Source organism: Larimichthys crocea, chromosome VII (genome assembly GCF_000972845.2).
Source record: "Larimichthys crocea isolate SSNF chromosome VII, L_crocea_2.0, whole genome shotgun sequence".
NCBI classification, from domain to species: Eukaryota; Metazoa; Chordata; class Actinopteri; family Sciaenidae; genus Larimichthys; species Larimichthys crocea.
This window is the reverse complement of record NC_040017.1, coordinates 3702287-3719788: the sequence shown is the minus strand read 5'-3', so window position 1 is coordinate 3719788 and position 17502 is coordinate 3702287. Positions and strand designations below refer to the sequence as shown.

At 40.7% G+C, this 17502-nt stretch overlaps 1 protein-coding gene across 10 annotated transcripts in view; it reads right to left on the bottom strand.

The window, feature by feature from the left end:
• The window catches only part of rapgef2b (Rap guanine nucleotide exchange factor 2b), a 100175-nt gene that overhangs the window by 45821 nt on the left and 36852 nt on the right, over positions 1-17502 (bottom strand). For 9 of the 10 annotated variants that reach the window (XM_027280749.1, XM_027280747.1, XM_027280748.1 and 6 more), the window contains exons 4-6: positions 15862-15945; positions 3489-3564; positions 1030-1197 (exon numbers count right to left, since the gene is read on the bottom strand). In XM_027280749.1, coding sequence (XP_027136550.1) covers positions 1030-1197; positions 3489-3564; positions 15862-15945 — 328 coding nt within the window. Of the gene's footprint in view, positions 1-1029; positions 1198-3488; positions 3565-8837; positions 9013-15861; positions 15946-17502 lie in introns of those variants that run through there. The other variant, XM_027280751.1, reaches the window with a different exon arrangement.

The following is a 17502-nucleotide window of genomic DNA, read 5'->3' as shown; positions in this document are numbered from 1 at the left end:
GCAGTTCTTCTTTAAAACAGTGGTTCCCGATCTGTTTTGCTTGTGCCTGCCTGTGTCCCCTTGTCATAGCTCAATGTGTAGGAGTGGCCGTCCAGCTGAAGTGATTTTCCTTTCACAGGCCATTACATAATAAATAATTTAAGAGGCCTGGGGTTGTAAAGCTGGACATTACACCAAAAGAGAGAGGCAAATAGAGTTAGAGTTTTATTTTTCTTGTTTTACACCACAGAAATAATCGTGTGAACCCTTACATTCATCTTAGACCCCTGGGAACCACCGCTTTAGAAGTGAGACTCTTATCTAAATAACTTCCTTGGTTCAACCATCATCAAACAGCATCAAACATGTTTCACTCTCCAGGCCACACTTGGCCTGAACTTGGATGTGCGTTTTAATCATGTGCATATGTGCAGACAACTGAAGCAAAGTGCTAAATTGATCCATTGGTGCTGAAAAGTAAATGCTGGATACAAAAAGTGTTCACATATGGAATATTCTGAGCATAGACAAACAAGTACGGCAGACAGAAATTTGGGTAGTATGAATGCTCAACAAATGACCAAACATTTATGAAACAGAGGGTAGATTGACAGAAAAGCCAGCAGAAGCTACAAACATGACAATCAAGTGTGCTTTAAACCAGCGAGGAAGGGTGAAACAACAAACACACACTACAGGGAGGAAAGCTCAGTGCAAAGATTAGGAAAACACACTCCAAGCACACCCTGTGGGGACAAGGATGCCCTTCTCCAGGAAACAAGACATCAAAACACAACCACCAACAAAACAAGGGTCAGCTGAGGCCACCGAACACAAAGTTGGTTAAACTGGAAAATACACATTTTCAGCTGTGATCTGAAGCGAGCCCGCACAACAGGTTCTGAAGAAGAAGTAGAAGAAGAAGAAGCACGACACACAAACAGAGCACAACACGGCAACAGAGCAACACTGAGCCGCCTCTGTAGCACACAGCAATCCACTGCAGCAAGGGTAAACACAAAACCGTAGCACAGAGGGCGCAGAACTCACCGTGTGGTATCCCCGAGCTATGGGCGGCTTTCCGGTCGGGTACGGATCCACTGTGTCGATGATTGTCTGCCTCTCCCCTTTCTGGTTGATCTTCCGAAAGCGCCGACGGGACTGTCTGTGCGAGGCTTGTCGCTGAAAGTACTCCTCATTTTCATCCATATAGTCCACCTGGAGATGAGAGGGAGGGAGGGAGACAGAGAGAGGGGGGAGTGACTCTCTTCATCTTCATTCACGCCCTTTGCCAACCCCCCCCCCCCCCCAACAAAAAAAAAAAAAAACACGCACACGCGCTCATCCGAAAAACCCCACCCTCCTTTACTCCATCTCCCCATTTCTCCACCTCCTCTCATTGCGTAAAAATAGAAGTGTGTGTGGGCCGCGCGATGCACACCTACGTCAAAGGGTTCTCACAAAACATAAAGAGAGACGGAGAGAGAAAGAAACACAGGGATGAGTGAGGGAAGGGATGAGTGAGGGAGGGAGGGGGGGCAGAGAGCGGCGCAGAGTGGATTGATTTACAGACAGTGATAAACAGAGATGGAGTCTGATGGAGTGAAAGACAAGCGGATAAAACAGACGCTCGGCCTCTGTTAAAACGTATTAACCACAATGAAATTACATGTTAAAACAAGATAAAATCCATGTTTCCATTTTTAATGAACTGAAAGGAGGAAAGAAAAAACATTTTCCAAGTGGAAACTGGCACGGGCCACTCGAACATCGCAGTGAAGTCATACTCTACACTTTTATGAAGTATTTTTGGATAAATGCTATTTAAATGAGACCTCTCTGTTGCCGGGCGGCTTTGGGTCATGATGGAATGGCATACTTAAGTTTCTTTTTCTGAGGGGGGTGGTGGGGGGCGGGCATTCCTCTTTCCCTCTGGCTTGCTACTTTCACTGCGGCTTCACATTTCACAGCGCTCAGCCTTTGGGATTACACCACTAAAATCTCTCTCTGCCGTACCAACTGCTGCCATGACAACGGCAGGGGAGCTGTGTCTGTGTGTGTGTGTGTGTGTGTGTGTGTGTGAGCGAGCGAGAGCATAAGTGTGATTGTGTGTCTAATTGCAAAATCTCGAAGCAACGTGTGCATGTGCGTGTACAGTACGGACACGTGAGCGGCTTATTTTTCTTGCTTTTGACGTGTTAAGTCTCTCGGCTCGTGTTTGTACCTGCAGGTCCACATGTGTGCATCTTTCAGTGTGTTCTTCAAACTTGTAGCAGCAGGGGTTTAGCTATGTGTATCTATATTCCAGCAGCACAAAAAAAACCCTCTTCGGTAATTATAGGGCAGGTTGGCACCCATTATGGCAAAAAAAAAAAGGGGGTAAGGCCAGTAAGTGTCTGCAGCGAGCAGAGCAGAGGGTGTTATTACCAAGGGGTTTGTGTGCAGCTGATATGGGCTCAGTTAACAGGGAGCCACCCCATCTACGATGCACATTCATGGAGACATGGCAATTACAGCATGTAAAAGGATGTGCTGTGACTGCAGCAGCGACAACCGGCTGTTATTATATACTGACAAGACGTGGGTTATGTTTGAAGTCTTCCTTTAAAAAAAAAAAAAAGGATAGAAATGATGCCTGGTGAGGGTGCAGGGGCATGCATGCGTGTGATTTAAAGGTGGCAGTATCGTACAGCACGCAAGAGACCATCTTATCAGTGAACAAACGGTCAGTCTGCGATCAAAATGGTGCGACGTATTGGCTCCCGTTGTCCACAGCGTGTGCCAAAGCGGTCAAAATATTTGCACAGCTTTGTTCACTGCTCCTCAACACACTGTTTCCTGAAACCGGTCAGCTAAATATTCATTATGCTAATTATGTTTTTTCCTGTGATCTCTGTGTTCCCTACTTAATTCCTTCTTCATAGAAAGTCCTTCGGAATTTTCAAGATCGCTGAACGACAGCTGTTCTCAGATTTCGTCTCCACTATACTGCCTCCATTTTAGTGAAAAATCATCAGCAAAACTGCATCTGTTCTGATCTGCTGAGGGCTTCCGCTCAACAGATGATTGCATTGTGCCGCTACCTCCTGCTTCTGTGCCCCACAGAGACAGGACTGATTTGTTCCCAGCAACTTCATCTGTGAGCCAACATTTGAGTTGCCATAAAACTGGGTTTGAGTTTCTATGGGCCTGGAGAAACCCCACACATGCTGGATTCCAGCAAAGACACAGATTAGTACAGAACATCACAGAGACCAGTTTTTAAGGACGTTTAATCTCCTGTAGTTAATGTAGGTTTGGTGATACACATGAGTACAGCTCACTCGTAGAAGGATCTACATAATCAATAATTATTAGAAATTCCCATGCTGCATCCTGTGGTTGTGTAACAGGAAAAGCTTTGTCAAAATAAATATTACCGTTCTGTTGTGTGTATGTTACGTGGTGTGTTTGAAGTGGTGTGTGACGGAATGCCTTTGATACTTAAATGTATGTAAAATGAGACTCACCACGATCATCTCTGAGGGTTCCAGGACAATGCACTCACATCCACGTCGCAGGCTGCCTGCTGATCGCTTCCCAAAACTGGACAGAAAACAAGAAATGCAACTAATTAGAGCTCGTACAATCTGTGAAAGGTGTATTTCTTTTGAGTTTTGACTCTCACTGGCAGCCAAGAAGTACAGAATGTCTATAGGTAACTCTCCGCCAAACATTGTAAATATGCAGTATGGAATTTCTGTATAAAATGTTGAACAGAGCAGCATTGAATGGACAGTTCCTCCTTTCAGCTGTGACCCCTCCCACCTGAAGGGAAACACCCGCCTCTGGAAAAGTCCACTTTCATGACGTCACAATTTGTACAGTATGCCTCACACTCCTAATTAGGGGGGAACCGGGGAATATTAAAAGCAGCAGAGACCAAAATGTCTCAAAGAAGGGCAGCAGCCATGGAAATTCTGAGCATGAAGAGATCCAATGTGTGGGTTTTAATGAAGAATGCAGCCTTTGTCCAGCACACGACCTCAATGCAGAGACACAAGGACTTCCTTGTTTGTTATTTTTAACATCTTTTGATTCAGAATGTGACCCATATCTTGTTGGTTTGCTGACTGTTTTGTAAGATAAACTCTGAAAGAGCAGAATGCTGCCAGGGTTTGTGTGGCTGCTCGTGTTGTTCTGCATTATTTCTGTTCTGTAGCTGGGATTTTACACCAGCATGTGGGACATTTACCATTACGTTTAAAATGAGAAAAGTTTGCCTGGAAGCTGAAATGACACAAACACAACAGAATTTGTTCTTGTTTTTATCTGGTTAGCACCTATTCATTTCTGTGATGATTTTTGCTCATCTCTTAAGCAAGAAAAAAACTTTTGCAAACATAATTTTAAAGTTTGAGTTTGTAAATATGAATATTTGATAATCAAATGTAGGTTTGTATGTTTTAGATAATTATAATGATTGGAATATTAAATGGGTGGGGGTAAAGTAATAATATTAGCCCACTGATCCCAATTAAGACTTTAACAATGGCTTACATTCTTCTCTTAGATGGTTTGGCCTCACACAGTGAATGCGTCTGATGAATCACTGCGGAGCCGTTTCACAATACCAAGAGCACTGCTTTCAGCAGACTATTTGCATATGGCACAACACCCTTATATAATTTATAGGTGGTGTTACCCATGTTAATAATAACCGCATGCCTCCAATTTATGAGCCTGTTGAATTCATAATTCAGCACATCTGGGTAAGAGCTGATTTGGATGGTTAACAATGTTTGGTGTATCTGGAGTTGACTTTTTTTTCATATTTCTTCTCTAAAGTGAATATTTTGGTCTCTTGTGGCTGTGAACTGAATAGCTTTGAGTTTTGGACTGTTGGTTGTACAAAACAATGTTATCATCGACTCTGGAAACTTGTTCTGGAAGTTTACACAACATTTTATAAATCAGTGATTTATAAAATGTTGATTAACAGTAAAAAAGAAAAAAAAAATCGCTGGTTGGTAATAGTTTCATTCCTTTATTTTGTTTTTATATTTGATTCTATGATGGTAACATTTTCCTATTTTTATTTTCTAGTTTTATAAAAAAAAAAAAAATTTAATATATCTTTTGGAAAATATTAAAATAATTAAAATATTTTTAGAGCTAGAACTATTTGTGAAACAAATAATCACTGATTGTAAGAAAAATGTACAATTTCTTTATCAATTTTCAAGCATAAATGTTAAATATTTGCTGGTCCTGTCTTTGTCATATGCTGCTGTTCTTTCTACTTTCATAAACTGGGCCTGTTGAAGCATTAAACTAATAATTCCTCTTGAAACTTTACTGTGTGGCTGTTGCACAGTGAGTAACTCCGGGTGTAGAAAGTTCTCCTCAGTGTTCATAGTAAAGGGAGCAGTGAGTAGTGGTGTGTAGCTACCTGCACGGTGGCAACTTTCATCAATCACGCTGACAGGTGCAGACGTCAGGCACAGCATGGCCTAAATGCTTTAGAGCCCTGGGCTTGTGGTTACATGTTGAGTTGGTCAGGCTGGAAAATGAAAATAAATACCAGCCAGTTGCAAAGAGCTGGTGATACTCTACCTTGCCACTTTGGCAAAGAGCAAATGATGATTTCTGTGGTGCCTTTTCTTTTCTGAAAGTGGTTTTAGCTTGCTTTGCTTTTCTCTTTCTACAGCCTTTCAGAGACAAGCCTTTGTTGGGTTTTGTGCTTTTTCCTCTTTTGTCAGCCGTTCTGTTGTTTCTCTGCCAGTGCTGCAGTTTTACTTGACTAATTTGTCAACTTATGATGCCTCTCAAACAACAGTGTGTCAAATAGGTCCACATGATGCACGGTTAACTACTGCTGAGAAGCAAAAACCCAAATAAAAAGACATTATAAGTGACGGGCTGGACCGCAACAAGCTGAGCGAAACGAGGCAGTCAGTGGGTTAATGCTGATGGTTGCCGTTTGCTTTGCCTGGGCTTCACTTTAATGCGTTTTAACTCTGCTTGTGTCCCCGACATACACAAGCCATTGAGCTCCACCACAAGGCCAAACAGAGTGACAGTATGGAGAGCTTACTCAGTATTTTCACTCGCAGTCTCATAAGACGACAAATGTTGTAATTTTCTTTTTGCAACTTATTCCCAGCAAGGATGATTTGTCAGTTGGACAGCAGCTTGTATGAGTGCTTTTGATCTGGTTTTACAGGTGTTTGGAGTCAGTACTAGCTCTGATCCTGTTGGGCCTCCCTTGGCTGGCTCCACTGTGGAAAAGGGAGTAGTGATTCCACCCCGTTACGCATCACCAAACATTCTAGGCCACCAAATGCAAACACTGAAGTGACATGTTCAATCATGTTCCTCCATTACATTCCTAACGTTAGTAATCCAATCCACCATTTTGCAGGAGGCGAATGCCACTGGCAACGTGAGATATTACAGAAGGGATTATGAAAGTGGAGAGTGAGGGGGTGGCAGGGAACACAAAAGTGACTTGTTTTGAGATTAAAGCATTCGCTGTACGACTTGTCCTGAGCAAACATAAAGTATAACATCTTGTGTGAGCGAATGTATATTAGACAACAGATATTGTATTTGATTCTCATGGTAAATGCTTGTTGGTGTGGGCATCTCTGCAGTTATCAGCACCGACACACTGTTGAGTGCGAGTATGCAAATATTTAATTTGTATTAGCTCTACTAATGATGCTGAATGCATGTGCACAATCTACTTGTGAGGAATAATCCTGCACTAAAGAACTCGGGTCGAGAGGTTGACGTAAGGTCCGTGCTTTCTTTCTGAGAACTTCAGTGTGTGCTGGCTGACGCACAAAACCAGATAAGATAGAAAAGGTGCCAGATGCTTGAACAGGTACGTAACTCATTTATAACAGAGCGCAGCGCTGAGCAAAGATTATACTTTCCACACCAAAATGCTGCTTTATGTGCTGCGTTCAACTGCACAATTTGAAATGTAATGTAGAATGTTTATTGTCCCCCGACCGCATGAGAATTCACCCTGCAGAAGCCGTTTAAAATACAACAAACAACATGCAGTTACATAAACAGATGAAGACATCACCAGAGCATATATACTGCACATATACAGACAGACATAATCCCCAAAAACCCTCATAAACCACCTAGTCATAATCTTTCTAGTAGTTTTGGACTTGCACTTCACATAAACCAAATTGCAATGATGACTGCAGAACTGAAAACTTAATAATATAATATACTCAAATGGCACTCTAAAATATGGAAGTTCCTGAAATCAAAACACACATGGATGCCAAAGACTTTTGTTCAAGGTAATAAAAACCTGCATGTAATGATGTGTGTAATCCTGATATGGCCGACTCTGTAATCATCAAACTGCCTCGAGTTGAGAGTATGAACACTTGCAGGTGAAAACTTGCAAAAAATATTTTCCATCTCTTAACTTTCGTCCCATAAATCAAAAGACATGCTGTAAGTCTTCATCTGGAAAATGTAAAAGCTAGGTCATTTTTGACCACAATGCACAGGTAGGCTATATCACTTGTCGTTTAAAGATAACAAGCAGATGACGTTGTTGGGTAACCTACCTGCCTGGAACATTTTACAAGTTTTGCCTTACTGAGAGAAATGGGCGCAGATATAATAAAACGATTAGAAAATATGGTCATTATGGTTATTAGACGTTGTATTTCTGGCAGGAAAATCTCTTTTTAGAGCTCAACTTGGTGTTGTAATTCATATTTAGTTTGTTACACACATGAAACATTAAAAATCCTTTACTATAATCAAATACGCTGCCACCAGACACGGTATCTCCTTTTCAAATTAAACTCAAATTCTCCCTCGCTTGACAGACTGACACATCCCCTGCCTCGGTGGCCTCACATTCCCCTCTGTTATACAACAAGCCTGGGTGTCTGGAATGTCATTCCACATGCATCACCAGCCTTTCACTCTGCGAGCCCACCGCCAAAGCCTCAGATCCAGTCTGTTGTCTGACTGAACCAGTACAATCCCTAATCTGCACGCCTGGTCTGAGCTGGAGGAGGAGGTCCTTGCTTGGTTAAGCTGTTTAACTGAGTAAGTGGTGAGAGGGCACACCAGCTCTTTTAACCTACCAGACCCTTAAGAAGGACAAAGATTAAACTCCCTAGTTATGCAAAACCCAGCACAGGAGAAGGTAAGGGGAGGTCAGAGGAAGGAGAGGACGTATGAAAACAACATCCGGGCTCGAAGGGTTTACCAACATCCCCTCACAGCTGCAGCTGACCATCTAGCAACCTCTCACCTTGCAAACATAAACTGAATTCCTTGGAGTAACAGTACGGTCGCACCACACACATACCCCAGACCTTTGCCACGCCACCACTGAAATAGAAGCTGACATTGATGCCAAGAATGTGCAATTGACTCGTGACTTTTGCTTCCCAAAATACAACTTCACTGACATCGTGATGGCAAAGAGAAAAGGGCACTGAAATAGAAAATTTAGGAGAAAATGACGATGACGGCCTATCAAAACTTTCGGAAGACAATAATCAATCACGGCTATCATCCTTTTTTTCCCCCACCAGCAGGAGCTCCGACTTTGTTTTGGTTTCAAAGTTGCCAAAGGTCTTATCTAACCCTCAATACATGAAGAGTGCACACCCCTTTTGCTGGCAGCACACACTGCACACTGACAAATCCAAAATAACATCAAAGTCGGGTTTCACATTCCAAACTTGAAGGATTTACTGCAACCAGCACCCGACTCGCAGACGAGTCAGACTTTTAAATTACAACCAAACACCGGAGTTTCTAGGCAGACTGTTGGTGAGTCATATACAGGAGTTAAGTGCTGCTGTAGTCTGGACACTCACCGCCAACACTCCAAACTGCTCCCAGAGTGACACCGCCACCTGATAAGATAAGAGGGTCCCTCTTTCTAAAATATTCTCCTGTTACTAGTCCACAGTAAGTCCAACAAGCATGTTCCAGGTCCCGACACTTTGGTGTGACTGTGGCATATCGTCCTGAGTACACTTCGGTGCTTCTGTGTGAGAATGGGAGTGTGTAGCTTGGAAAGTGTGTGTGGATCAGCCTCTGCCCAATGGTTCTGCCCCCTCTCTCTCTCCAGCTCTCTCTCTCTTTCTGTAATGTGGTGCGTAACCAGCATTCCGCCGTACGACTCACTTCCTGCTACAGAGTTACAAGTGAGAGGGTGGGGTGTGTGTCCATGAGTGTAATGGAGAGGAGTGGGTAGGTGTAGGACTTTTTTTGTCCTCCTCTTTTGGTAAAAGTTACTCATGAACTTTCTTAATCACTACAATACATTTAATGCATCAAAATATGTAAAATGTGATAGATTTTTTATCACCTTGTATAAATTTACAGCTGTCACATCTACAGCTTTTAATATTTCTTGTAGCCAAAGAGAGGAAGACATCCTAAAAATCAGAGTTCAAATGTACTTATTGTCAGTGTTCCAAATGAATTAATGTAGAATAAAATACAAATATCTACTTCAGCCACTTACACATACTACTTTTCACACTTATGGATCAGCATTGATCCTTGTTTGAATGTAAACGCTAATGAGCAGGCACCATGCCGGATGACAGATTAAATTTAAGACAGCTTTCTCTGTGAAAAAATAAACATAACTGGCAACTAGCAACTCCTCTTAATAATTCAATTAAAAACAATAAATAAATAAATATATGTTGGTTTAACTTTCTCTGAGGCTGAGAGACTTGCAGGAATCAACAGATTTAACTTTTTTTTCCCAAATAGGTTGGGGGGACAGATATTCTGACTTTACTCTCTAATACAGGTCAAGCTCCAAAAATGCTGGATCCTACAATTCCCATAATGCAAATTAGCAGTGTTTCTTCATTAAAACTTCCCTGCCAGGTACTGTGAATACCTACATTTTTCAAACCCCATGGGCCCAATTTGTATCACAGGCGTTCTATTAATATTTATAGTATCTAAAGCAAAGCCAAGATAACCCCGATGACTTTATCTAGGTTATTTACTCAGACAAATCGGCCTCAGAGCTACAGAACACACTATATAAGTATAATGCTAAGTAGAACTTCCATGTCTGATAAATCAATATAAACATTGGTGGAGTGTTCCATTAAATTTAAAGCATGTTTTACATTAAAACAGCTGATAAACAAACTACTCAGTACTAGTTCAGTTCAATTCCAAATTTCATGGAGCCTATACACACAATTTTACGTCAATCTACAAGTCTGTCTGTTATGATGAACGTTTTTTTACACTGAAGTCAGCGGCCTGTGGCTGGACTTATTTCTCTGGTACGGAAGCTTCACTGGGAAAGTTATTTTGAAAATGTTTTTCCCCTCTAAAAAGAGGAAAATAATTCCCATTGTTTGCAAAATTGTTTGAGATGTAAAAATCCCCCTTTTTTCCACAGAACACATGGTATATCAGCAGAACTGAAAGATGAGCAAGGGCTGTATTTTTAAAAAAAATATTAAAGTTGATGAGTTTGTCATTTACAGTCACAGATGAGTCTGCCTGAGAGGCTGCTGACTGTCATGAAAATGAGTGCTACTGACCTTTTTTTTCCCCCAGCAGGTCACACAAGCGTAAATGATGACATTCCTCCGCTAACTGGCTGATATGATCTAATTCAGTTCAAACTGTCTAGTGAATGACTAGAGGTAATGTCCTGACAGCAGTCAACGGACAGTGATAACAAAAGCAGTCAGCAGCAAGGAAAGGGGAAGCAAAACCAGCACAGGGTTAATAAAGTGCATGCAATGGTGGAACTTAAAAGTTCCATGCTAGCAAGATATTTAAAGTAAACTCAACTAAAAATATTTCAAGATGCTTTTAAGAGGAAGTTATTAAGACAGTTATTATTTTCATGCCTTGCCAAATTTTAAGTGTAGTTTGTATAATTTTAAGTGTCCATTCCTCAAAATAAGTTGCAGAGTTGCAGGAAACTGCTGTCAACATCAACATATCCACTTGTCTATATATAACTGACACTACATTTGCAAATTCTATTAAGGTAAATTCAGCCTCCATTATCAACAAGAGCTCTGCGCCCAATGTCAGTGGATTTTAAATCCAGAAAATCAAACTTCTTTCACATAAATTCCAAGATCAGAAGACACATTATCGTGCTTGTCAGGCACAACAATTGTTTTCTTTTTTATCCCATGTGGTGAGGCAACCGATGCAACAATGTCTGATTTGTTTGTCTTGTCTCAGCCAGTTGGACAACCTTTACAAATTGTTCCATGGTGTAGACCAATAGAAGCACAGCGTGCCATTTCAACTGTGAACATGGAGAAGCAAAAGAACAATGGTGTTTTATTTCATTTCAGTGAACCTGAAAACATTTCATAAGGTCATAAACAAACCAAATGAATTATACTTGAGGTTGTGATGTCACCCTCTACACACACATATAGTACACACTCACCCTGTTTCTATCAAATGAGAAGGCAAAAGACGGAGCATATCTTCACCGATAGGTGATGATAAATGATTCCATAAAACTGTTATTTCCATACATAAACATTTGCTGCTGGTGCTGTAAGGTAGAACAAGTTGGTCCCTGACAGGATATAATTGAGTCCAACATCTAGCTTGCTTCTCAGCTAAATCTGACAAAAGTCATTATCATCTAGCCTGACCCCGGCACAAGAAGGCCCAATTTACAGATTTCCTTTAATTACATGGTTCATAAAGCGCATGTTTCTACATGTTTTAAATCTGTGTCACCCGTTTATTAAGATTTATTTATTTGGGTTGTATTTGATTTCACGCCGACCTCTGGGTTAAATAAGGCACAGGGCTCCAGCTTCTTTCGCTTAATGACTGAGTCATTCCTCTTCGCCTGGATCACATCTCACTACAGTGAGCAGGCGAGGGGAGGGGAGCAGAGAGAGAATGATGGAGGCATATCGGGTTTTCAACCTTGCTGCCAGTGTAGATATGAGCAGCCGTTTCTGGGCAGGACTTGTCTGAAACCCAATTCCACCACATCTTTAAAAGCTTCAGGAAGTCCCGCTGGACTTTATTCAGTTCCTCATGTCACAACCAATTTCCCCTTTGAGCCATTTTGTCCTCCCCATTTGTCCTCCTCCTTTTTTCGCCTTTGTCACTACGGCCATTTAAAAATTTTAATGACAGGAAAAAAATACGGATATGAAGGGAGAACATTCTGAAAGTTACTGTAAACTGAAAGTGATATCTGCCTTGGATGAGACACAACAGCACACAATAGCTTTAATGGGGAAATGCCTCAATGCATAAACAACTATTCAGTATCAACCATGTCACTTCTGTGACACACCTGTTGAGGTTTGTATGTGAGTGTGTATCCTCCTGTAGCTTCCAGTTAGACTGTATTGTACTATGCTGCTTTATCTGACTAAAAAGGATTTCTCATTAAACTGTGGTCATGAAAAAATGGTTTAGCAATCTTCAATCCTTCTTGAACTGTTTATTCAAGTGCTGGGTCAGTTTCATGAACCAAAGGTCCTTGAAAACTTTAATCAAATTGTATCATTTGCAAACCATTTTCTTGTCACTGGGTCTTTGTGTCATTTCAACCCCAAAAATTATGTTTTTAAGACAGCCGTTATATAAGAAGGGCCGCGGTAGAGCCCGGACTATAAGAAGTCCTGACACATGCTTAGCTTTTAATTAAATAAAGGTGTGAATGTCATATATTCAAACACATTTTGTCTACAACAATAATAACAACAACATGCCAGATACTCAACCAACCAATCAGCACACAGTACAGAATCTGTGACCGGTCATACTTAATCGGAACAAACTGATAACACATTACATTTTGTGACACACTGCTGTCACATTAGAACATGTACTGGTGGTTTTAGTGGTAGTTATTGACATCTTCACACTGGTAAATGTATTCAGTTATCACATGGAGTTATCAGGTCGTATCATCAATCCCTAGTTTATTGTTTCTGCTGATAGTACTCCATAATCTCTGCAATTTAACAAGGCTTTATATTTGCATGCTATGTTATGTGCTGTGTGTGTGAGACGCTCTACACTTGAGTTTAAGTTAAGTTTAGGCCTCTACAAGCACATGGTTAATGTAATGGAAAGCTGGTGGGATACTCTGTATGCCCACCCATCCACATCTTCTATAGAAGTTTTGTGGTGCTATAACATCATGTTACTTCCATCGTTTCTTCTGACAAAAGGACAGAAGAAATCGACATGATCACAAGTGGTCGCTTGCCAAGAAACTGTCCTTGGAGTATGGAAAGTAATGGATAGAAAGGAAATAATACATAGTGAAATAATTCATGCTGCTGGAAATCTAAGAGTTCTATGGGCACTTTTCTACACCTTATACGAGACTGTCCATTGATTTCCCCAATTGGGGATGGATCAGCGCTTGCCAATCGCACCACCAATCATTTCTACCAGCTGGACGTAGCTTTTGCTCTTGCAGACTTCCTTTTTGCTCAGGACTTGAACTGTAAAAGTGCAAGTATCTGATAAAAAAAAGACAACATTGAAAAAGTCTTCACTAGAAAAACAAGAGCATTGATTTCTGTTGAGGTTCTCCGGTCGTTTTTCCTCGAGAAGGGTTGATATTTTAACACTCTTCAGACTTACCAAGGTTCCAGTGAATTAATACAAATGGAGGGTTAATAGTACTGACTAATACATGCAGAGGTCTTGCTGTTTCTGTGTCATAATGTCATTTTGCACTTTGTTCTTCGGTGTGCTGAGCACTTTAAAACTGTTCCCAAACAAATTAGTTTCCGTTATATTGTGATTTAAGTGGTCCGGACTAAAAGTGCTTACTGTACATCTTGTGTATAATTTGGTGCAGTTGAGAAAAATAGGGCAGTCTTGTGCAATGCAGTTGGCGTCACTCTAAAACAAATTGAGCTAACCTCATACAGTCTCACACAGCAGAGTGGACCCCCCCACAGGCTTCCTTGCAACACATGCTTAGTAAACATTTTCAGGGCCCTTTCTTCCCCAGTGACCGCAGTCGGGCATTAATGTTAATCTGCCAATACCTGTAAATCCCCCCCATACGCATACTTTCACCTTGTCAAAACTGAAAAGGTTAAATTTAAGAGGGGGGGGGGCTTTTTGGCACATTTCCGATCGAGTCGTCCATTTTAAATGCCTCCCACGTTCATGTGAATCCAGAGAATGGCCGCTGACGACCCCCGCAATACTGCTGGGACAGCTCTGCTCCACAGGCTAAAGTGACGGCCCCGGAGCTCTGAGTGGTCGTAGGTGTGTGTTATGCAAGCCTAATGGATGAAAAGATCATTGTTTTCAAGATGCCCACATAGAATGGTTCATGTAACAGATCCACTTGTGAAATCACAGCTTTTTAACATTTGGGTCTTGGCTTCAGAGGTGGTGATCACTGCTGTGATCGCTGATGGCTGAAAGCTGGAGAGGCGAACATGAATCTTAAGTCCTCTAAAAGGTGCTGTAGATAATGATCGTCCATGGTGGGGGGTGGGCTCTAGTGATGAACCTGCTTTCTACCACTCGTCTTTCTCGGTACAACCTACCTTATTAGAAAAAATAGATGGATTTATATATAAATCATGATCATGTTTGGAGTGACTCCAAACCTTTTTAAACATGCTGGAGTACAATGTTATAGTATCCTTCAGTGTTATATTTCTCCTTCAGTGTTGCTGACACTATAATCAAAGCAGCTGGCAGCTGCTCAAAAAGTTTCTGGAAGACATGACTTATGTTGACGTTTAAACAGAGTGGTGTATAAATTATGAACAGGACAGGAACTTTGCTTTAACTCCCTCTATTAAGCACATAAGCACCCATGTTCAATAAATGGTTTATAACACACTATAATGTGGTTGTATGCAGCTAAAAGGGCATTTCAAGTCTTTAATTATGTCCAGTATTTGTCAGTAATGCAACTTTTCCTAAAGATTTTATGATTTCATATTATTACAACTGTTCAACTTAATTACATTGTCTTTTATCATCTATTTATACACCAGCCTCCACTAATGGATGCCCACAACTAGACTCGTATATCTACAGTATAGTGTAGCACTTATTTAATGTTCAGAAACGCTATATAGGAGGATCTGAAGTGTATAGCGGAGACTTTTATTTTGAAGGGTAGAGGTGTTTAGGTTATTTTAGGTTTTTAGGTTAGTTAACTGCGTATTTTTATTTTCTGAAAATCTTTTATGTATCATTTTGTAGTATTAGTGTGAAATGTATGGTATCCTTCTTCCTTCCTTCCTTCCTCTTTTTCCTTCAAAAGGGTACAGAAGTGCAGGAAAGTTGTGCTGATGCCATCTCTGGTGTCTTGAAATTAAATCCAAGCAGCACACTGCCCAACTACACTGTGATTGTCATATTTATTTGGATCATACCAGCAAGTAGTGCAAACTGAAGTTGTACTATGTACTAGTTTGCTGCCAAATAATTTACATGTCAATACATTAGCAACAACATTAGCCAGTTTCTCCTGAGTGATTTTCTTCTTTCATCTCTTTTTATTCAGGACTAAAATCTGTGTTTTCTGATAGAGAAAGTAATTATCTGGTTTAAACCTTTCCTTTTGAAGATTTCAACAAGGAGATGTGTATTTTGTAACCTTAAGCAGACAAGACAGACTCTGCAAACAATGTATAAAAAGGCAATTTTGGTAAAAAGGAATCAATTCCTGTTTACTTCTCTGGATAAGAGTGAGTTGATAAGAGGGTAAAAAAAATTTTTGAGACTGTATAGATTGAAATTGCCTCCTGTCAATCAAGGATTTGCTTTCTACCTCCCTTTGTGACTGTTCCAAATAGGCTTAGGAAGGAAGCTGTGTCTGTATGTGCCAAGATCAAGTCTTGAAATGGCTGATGATCCTACCTGCTTCTGGGAAGGAACATGGACTCTTTGATGAAGACAGAGCCAGACAACAGGATGTACCAGCAGCTTCCGACATCATCAGGACTGAAAGGCAGAAGGAGAGAGACAGTTAGCACAAATTATCACAAAAAGCAAAAGAAACGGCCAAAATATAAGCACCCAGAAGTGTGCATAGAATGAGGAACTATTTACAGTTGGCGAGATACAGGCCTATATCAGATGTTCAACTTCCCCCATTTTTTAAACAAAATCGATGTTTGCTTTGTCATTTGCTTGATCTACATGATGCTAATACATCAGCGCTGACCCAAATACAGATCAGTGACTTAAAAATGGCAATAAAAATGATAAAACAGAAGAAAGAGAGGTTGGAGACAGAGAACTGGTGTTGCAGACAAAATAAACTCAGATTGACCCCCTGATGATGCGGCTGGCTATCATGTTCTTACAAGACTTGCAAACAAACACACAGTCACACACTTCTACAATGCTTAGGCAGCAGTTTTGCCATTTCATTTAAGTTACGGATGACGAAAATACTAGAGAACCAAAAGCTTTACAAAGGAAGCTCAAAGATTCTATCGAGTAAAGTTCACACTCAGATGAATAAGTCACTGAATGTTAAAATTCTCAAATAAATTCAGACCACCAATGTTAATAAAGCATTTGTTTCCATGCTCAGGACTTTTCATTGGTACCAGAGGGATTGCAAAGAGATAATCTCACAAGGCTGATATTCACTGAATCTTCTACACTCAGTACATGCAGGATTATCAAAGACACAGGGTATGCTAACCTACTGAGAACATAAGAAGAACCGATAAGAAAGTTAATGCTTGCTTTCATATATATGGAAATAGACAGAGGACTCACAGGAGAAACATTGCATGTAATCTTTGTGCAGGTCAGTTAAAAAAAACACATCCATTTTACCTGGATGTTGCCGGAGTTAAAAACACGTATGCTTTGATTTGTTGTTTGACAATCTCTACATCAAACATACCACCTTACAGCTCTCTGACAGGAAAGAGGAAGTAGAAATCTACAGAAGGAAATATTTTCATGACACGTAATGCTGATACCATCATCCTCCAGTGCTGGGAACTGGACATCAACACTGGAGTTTCAGCACTGGTGGCCAAAAATAGGGACGTCAGTGAACAAAAAAAAAACATCTCTCATGTTGCTCTGATGATTCTTAACAACTAGAACTGCATTATGAGGGCAAATAACTCCATTTTATGACTGGCTGTCTCAATTTGGTGCCTTTACTGCTTACACAACAGATATCTGTGCTGTTTTAATGTTTGACTTATCTACGCGTTTTACCAACAATTATGAAAGAGCTATGCCTGACTAATCAAGGAGGCTTTGCGGCTCTCGTGTCTTATGCAATCTACAGAGAAGTAGTACTCCCACTATTCCTTACGGTTAGACTTATTCGTTTGGCTTGCCGCAAAGACTAGAAACATGGGGTTAAGCCTGACTTGGTCCAAAGCTAGCAAAACCAGCACCTCTAAAGCCCCCTAGCTTACATGTTAGCTTACATCTTGTGTTTCATCTGCACAAAGAAAGGTGTAAAAACAATGTCCCGATGTGGAATTTTTACAGTACTGTTTCTGTATGGATTAAACAAACAAG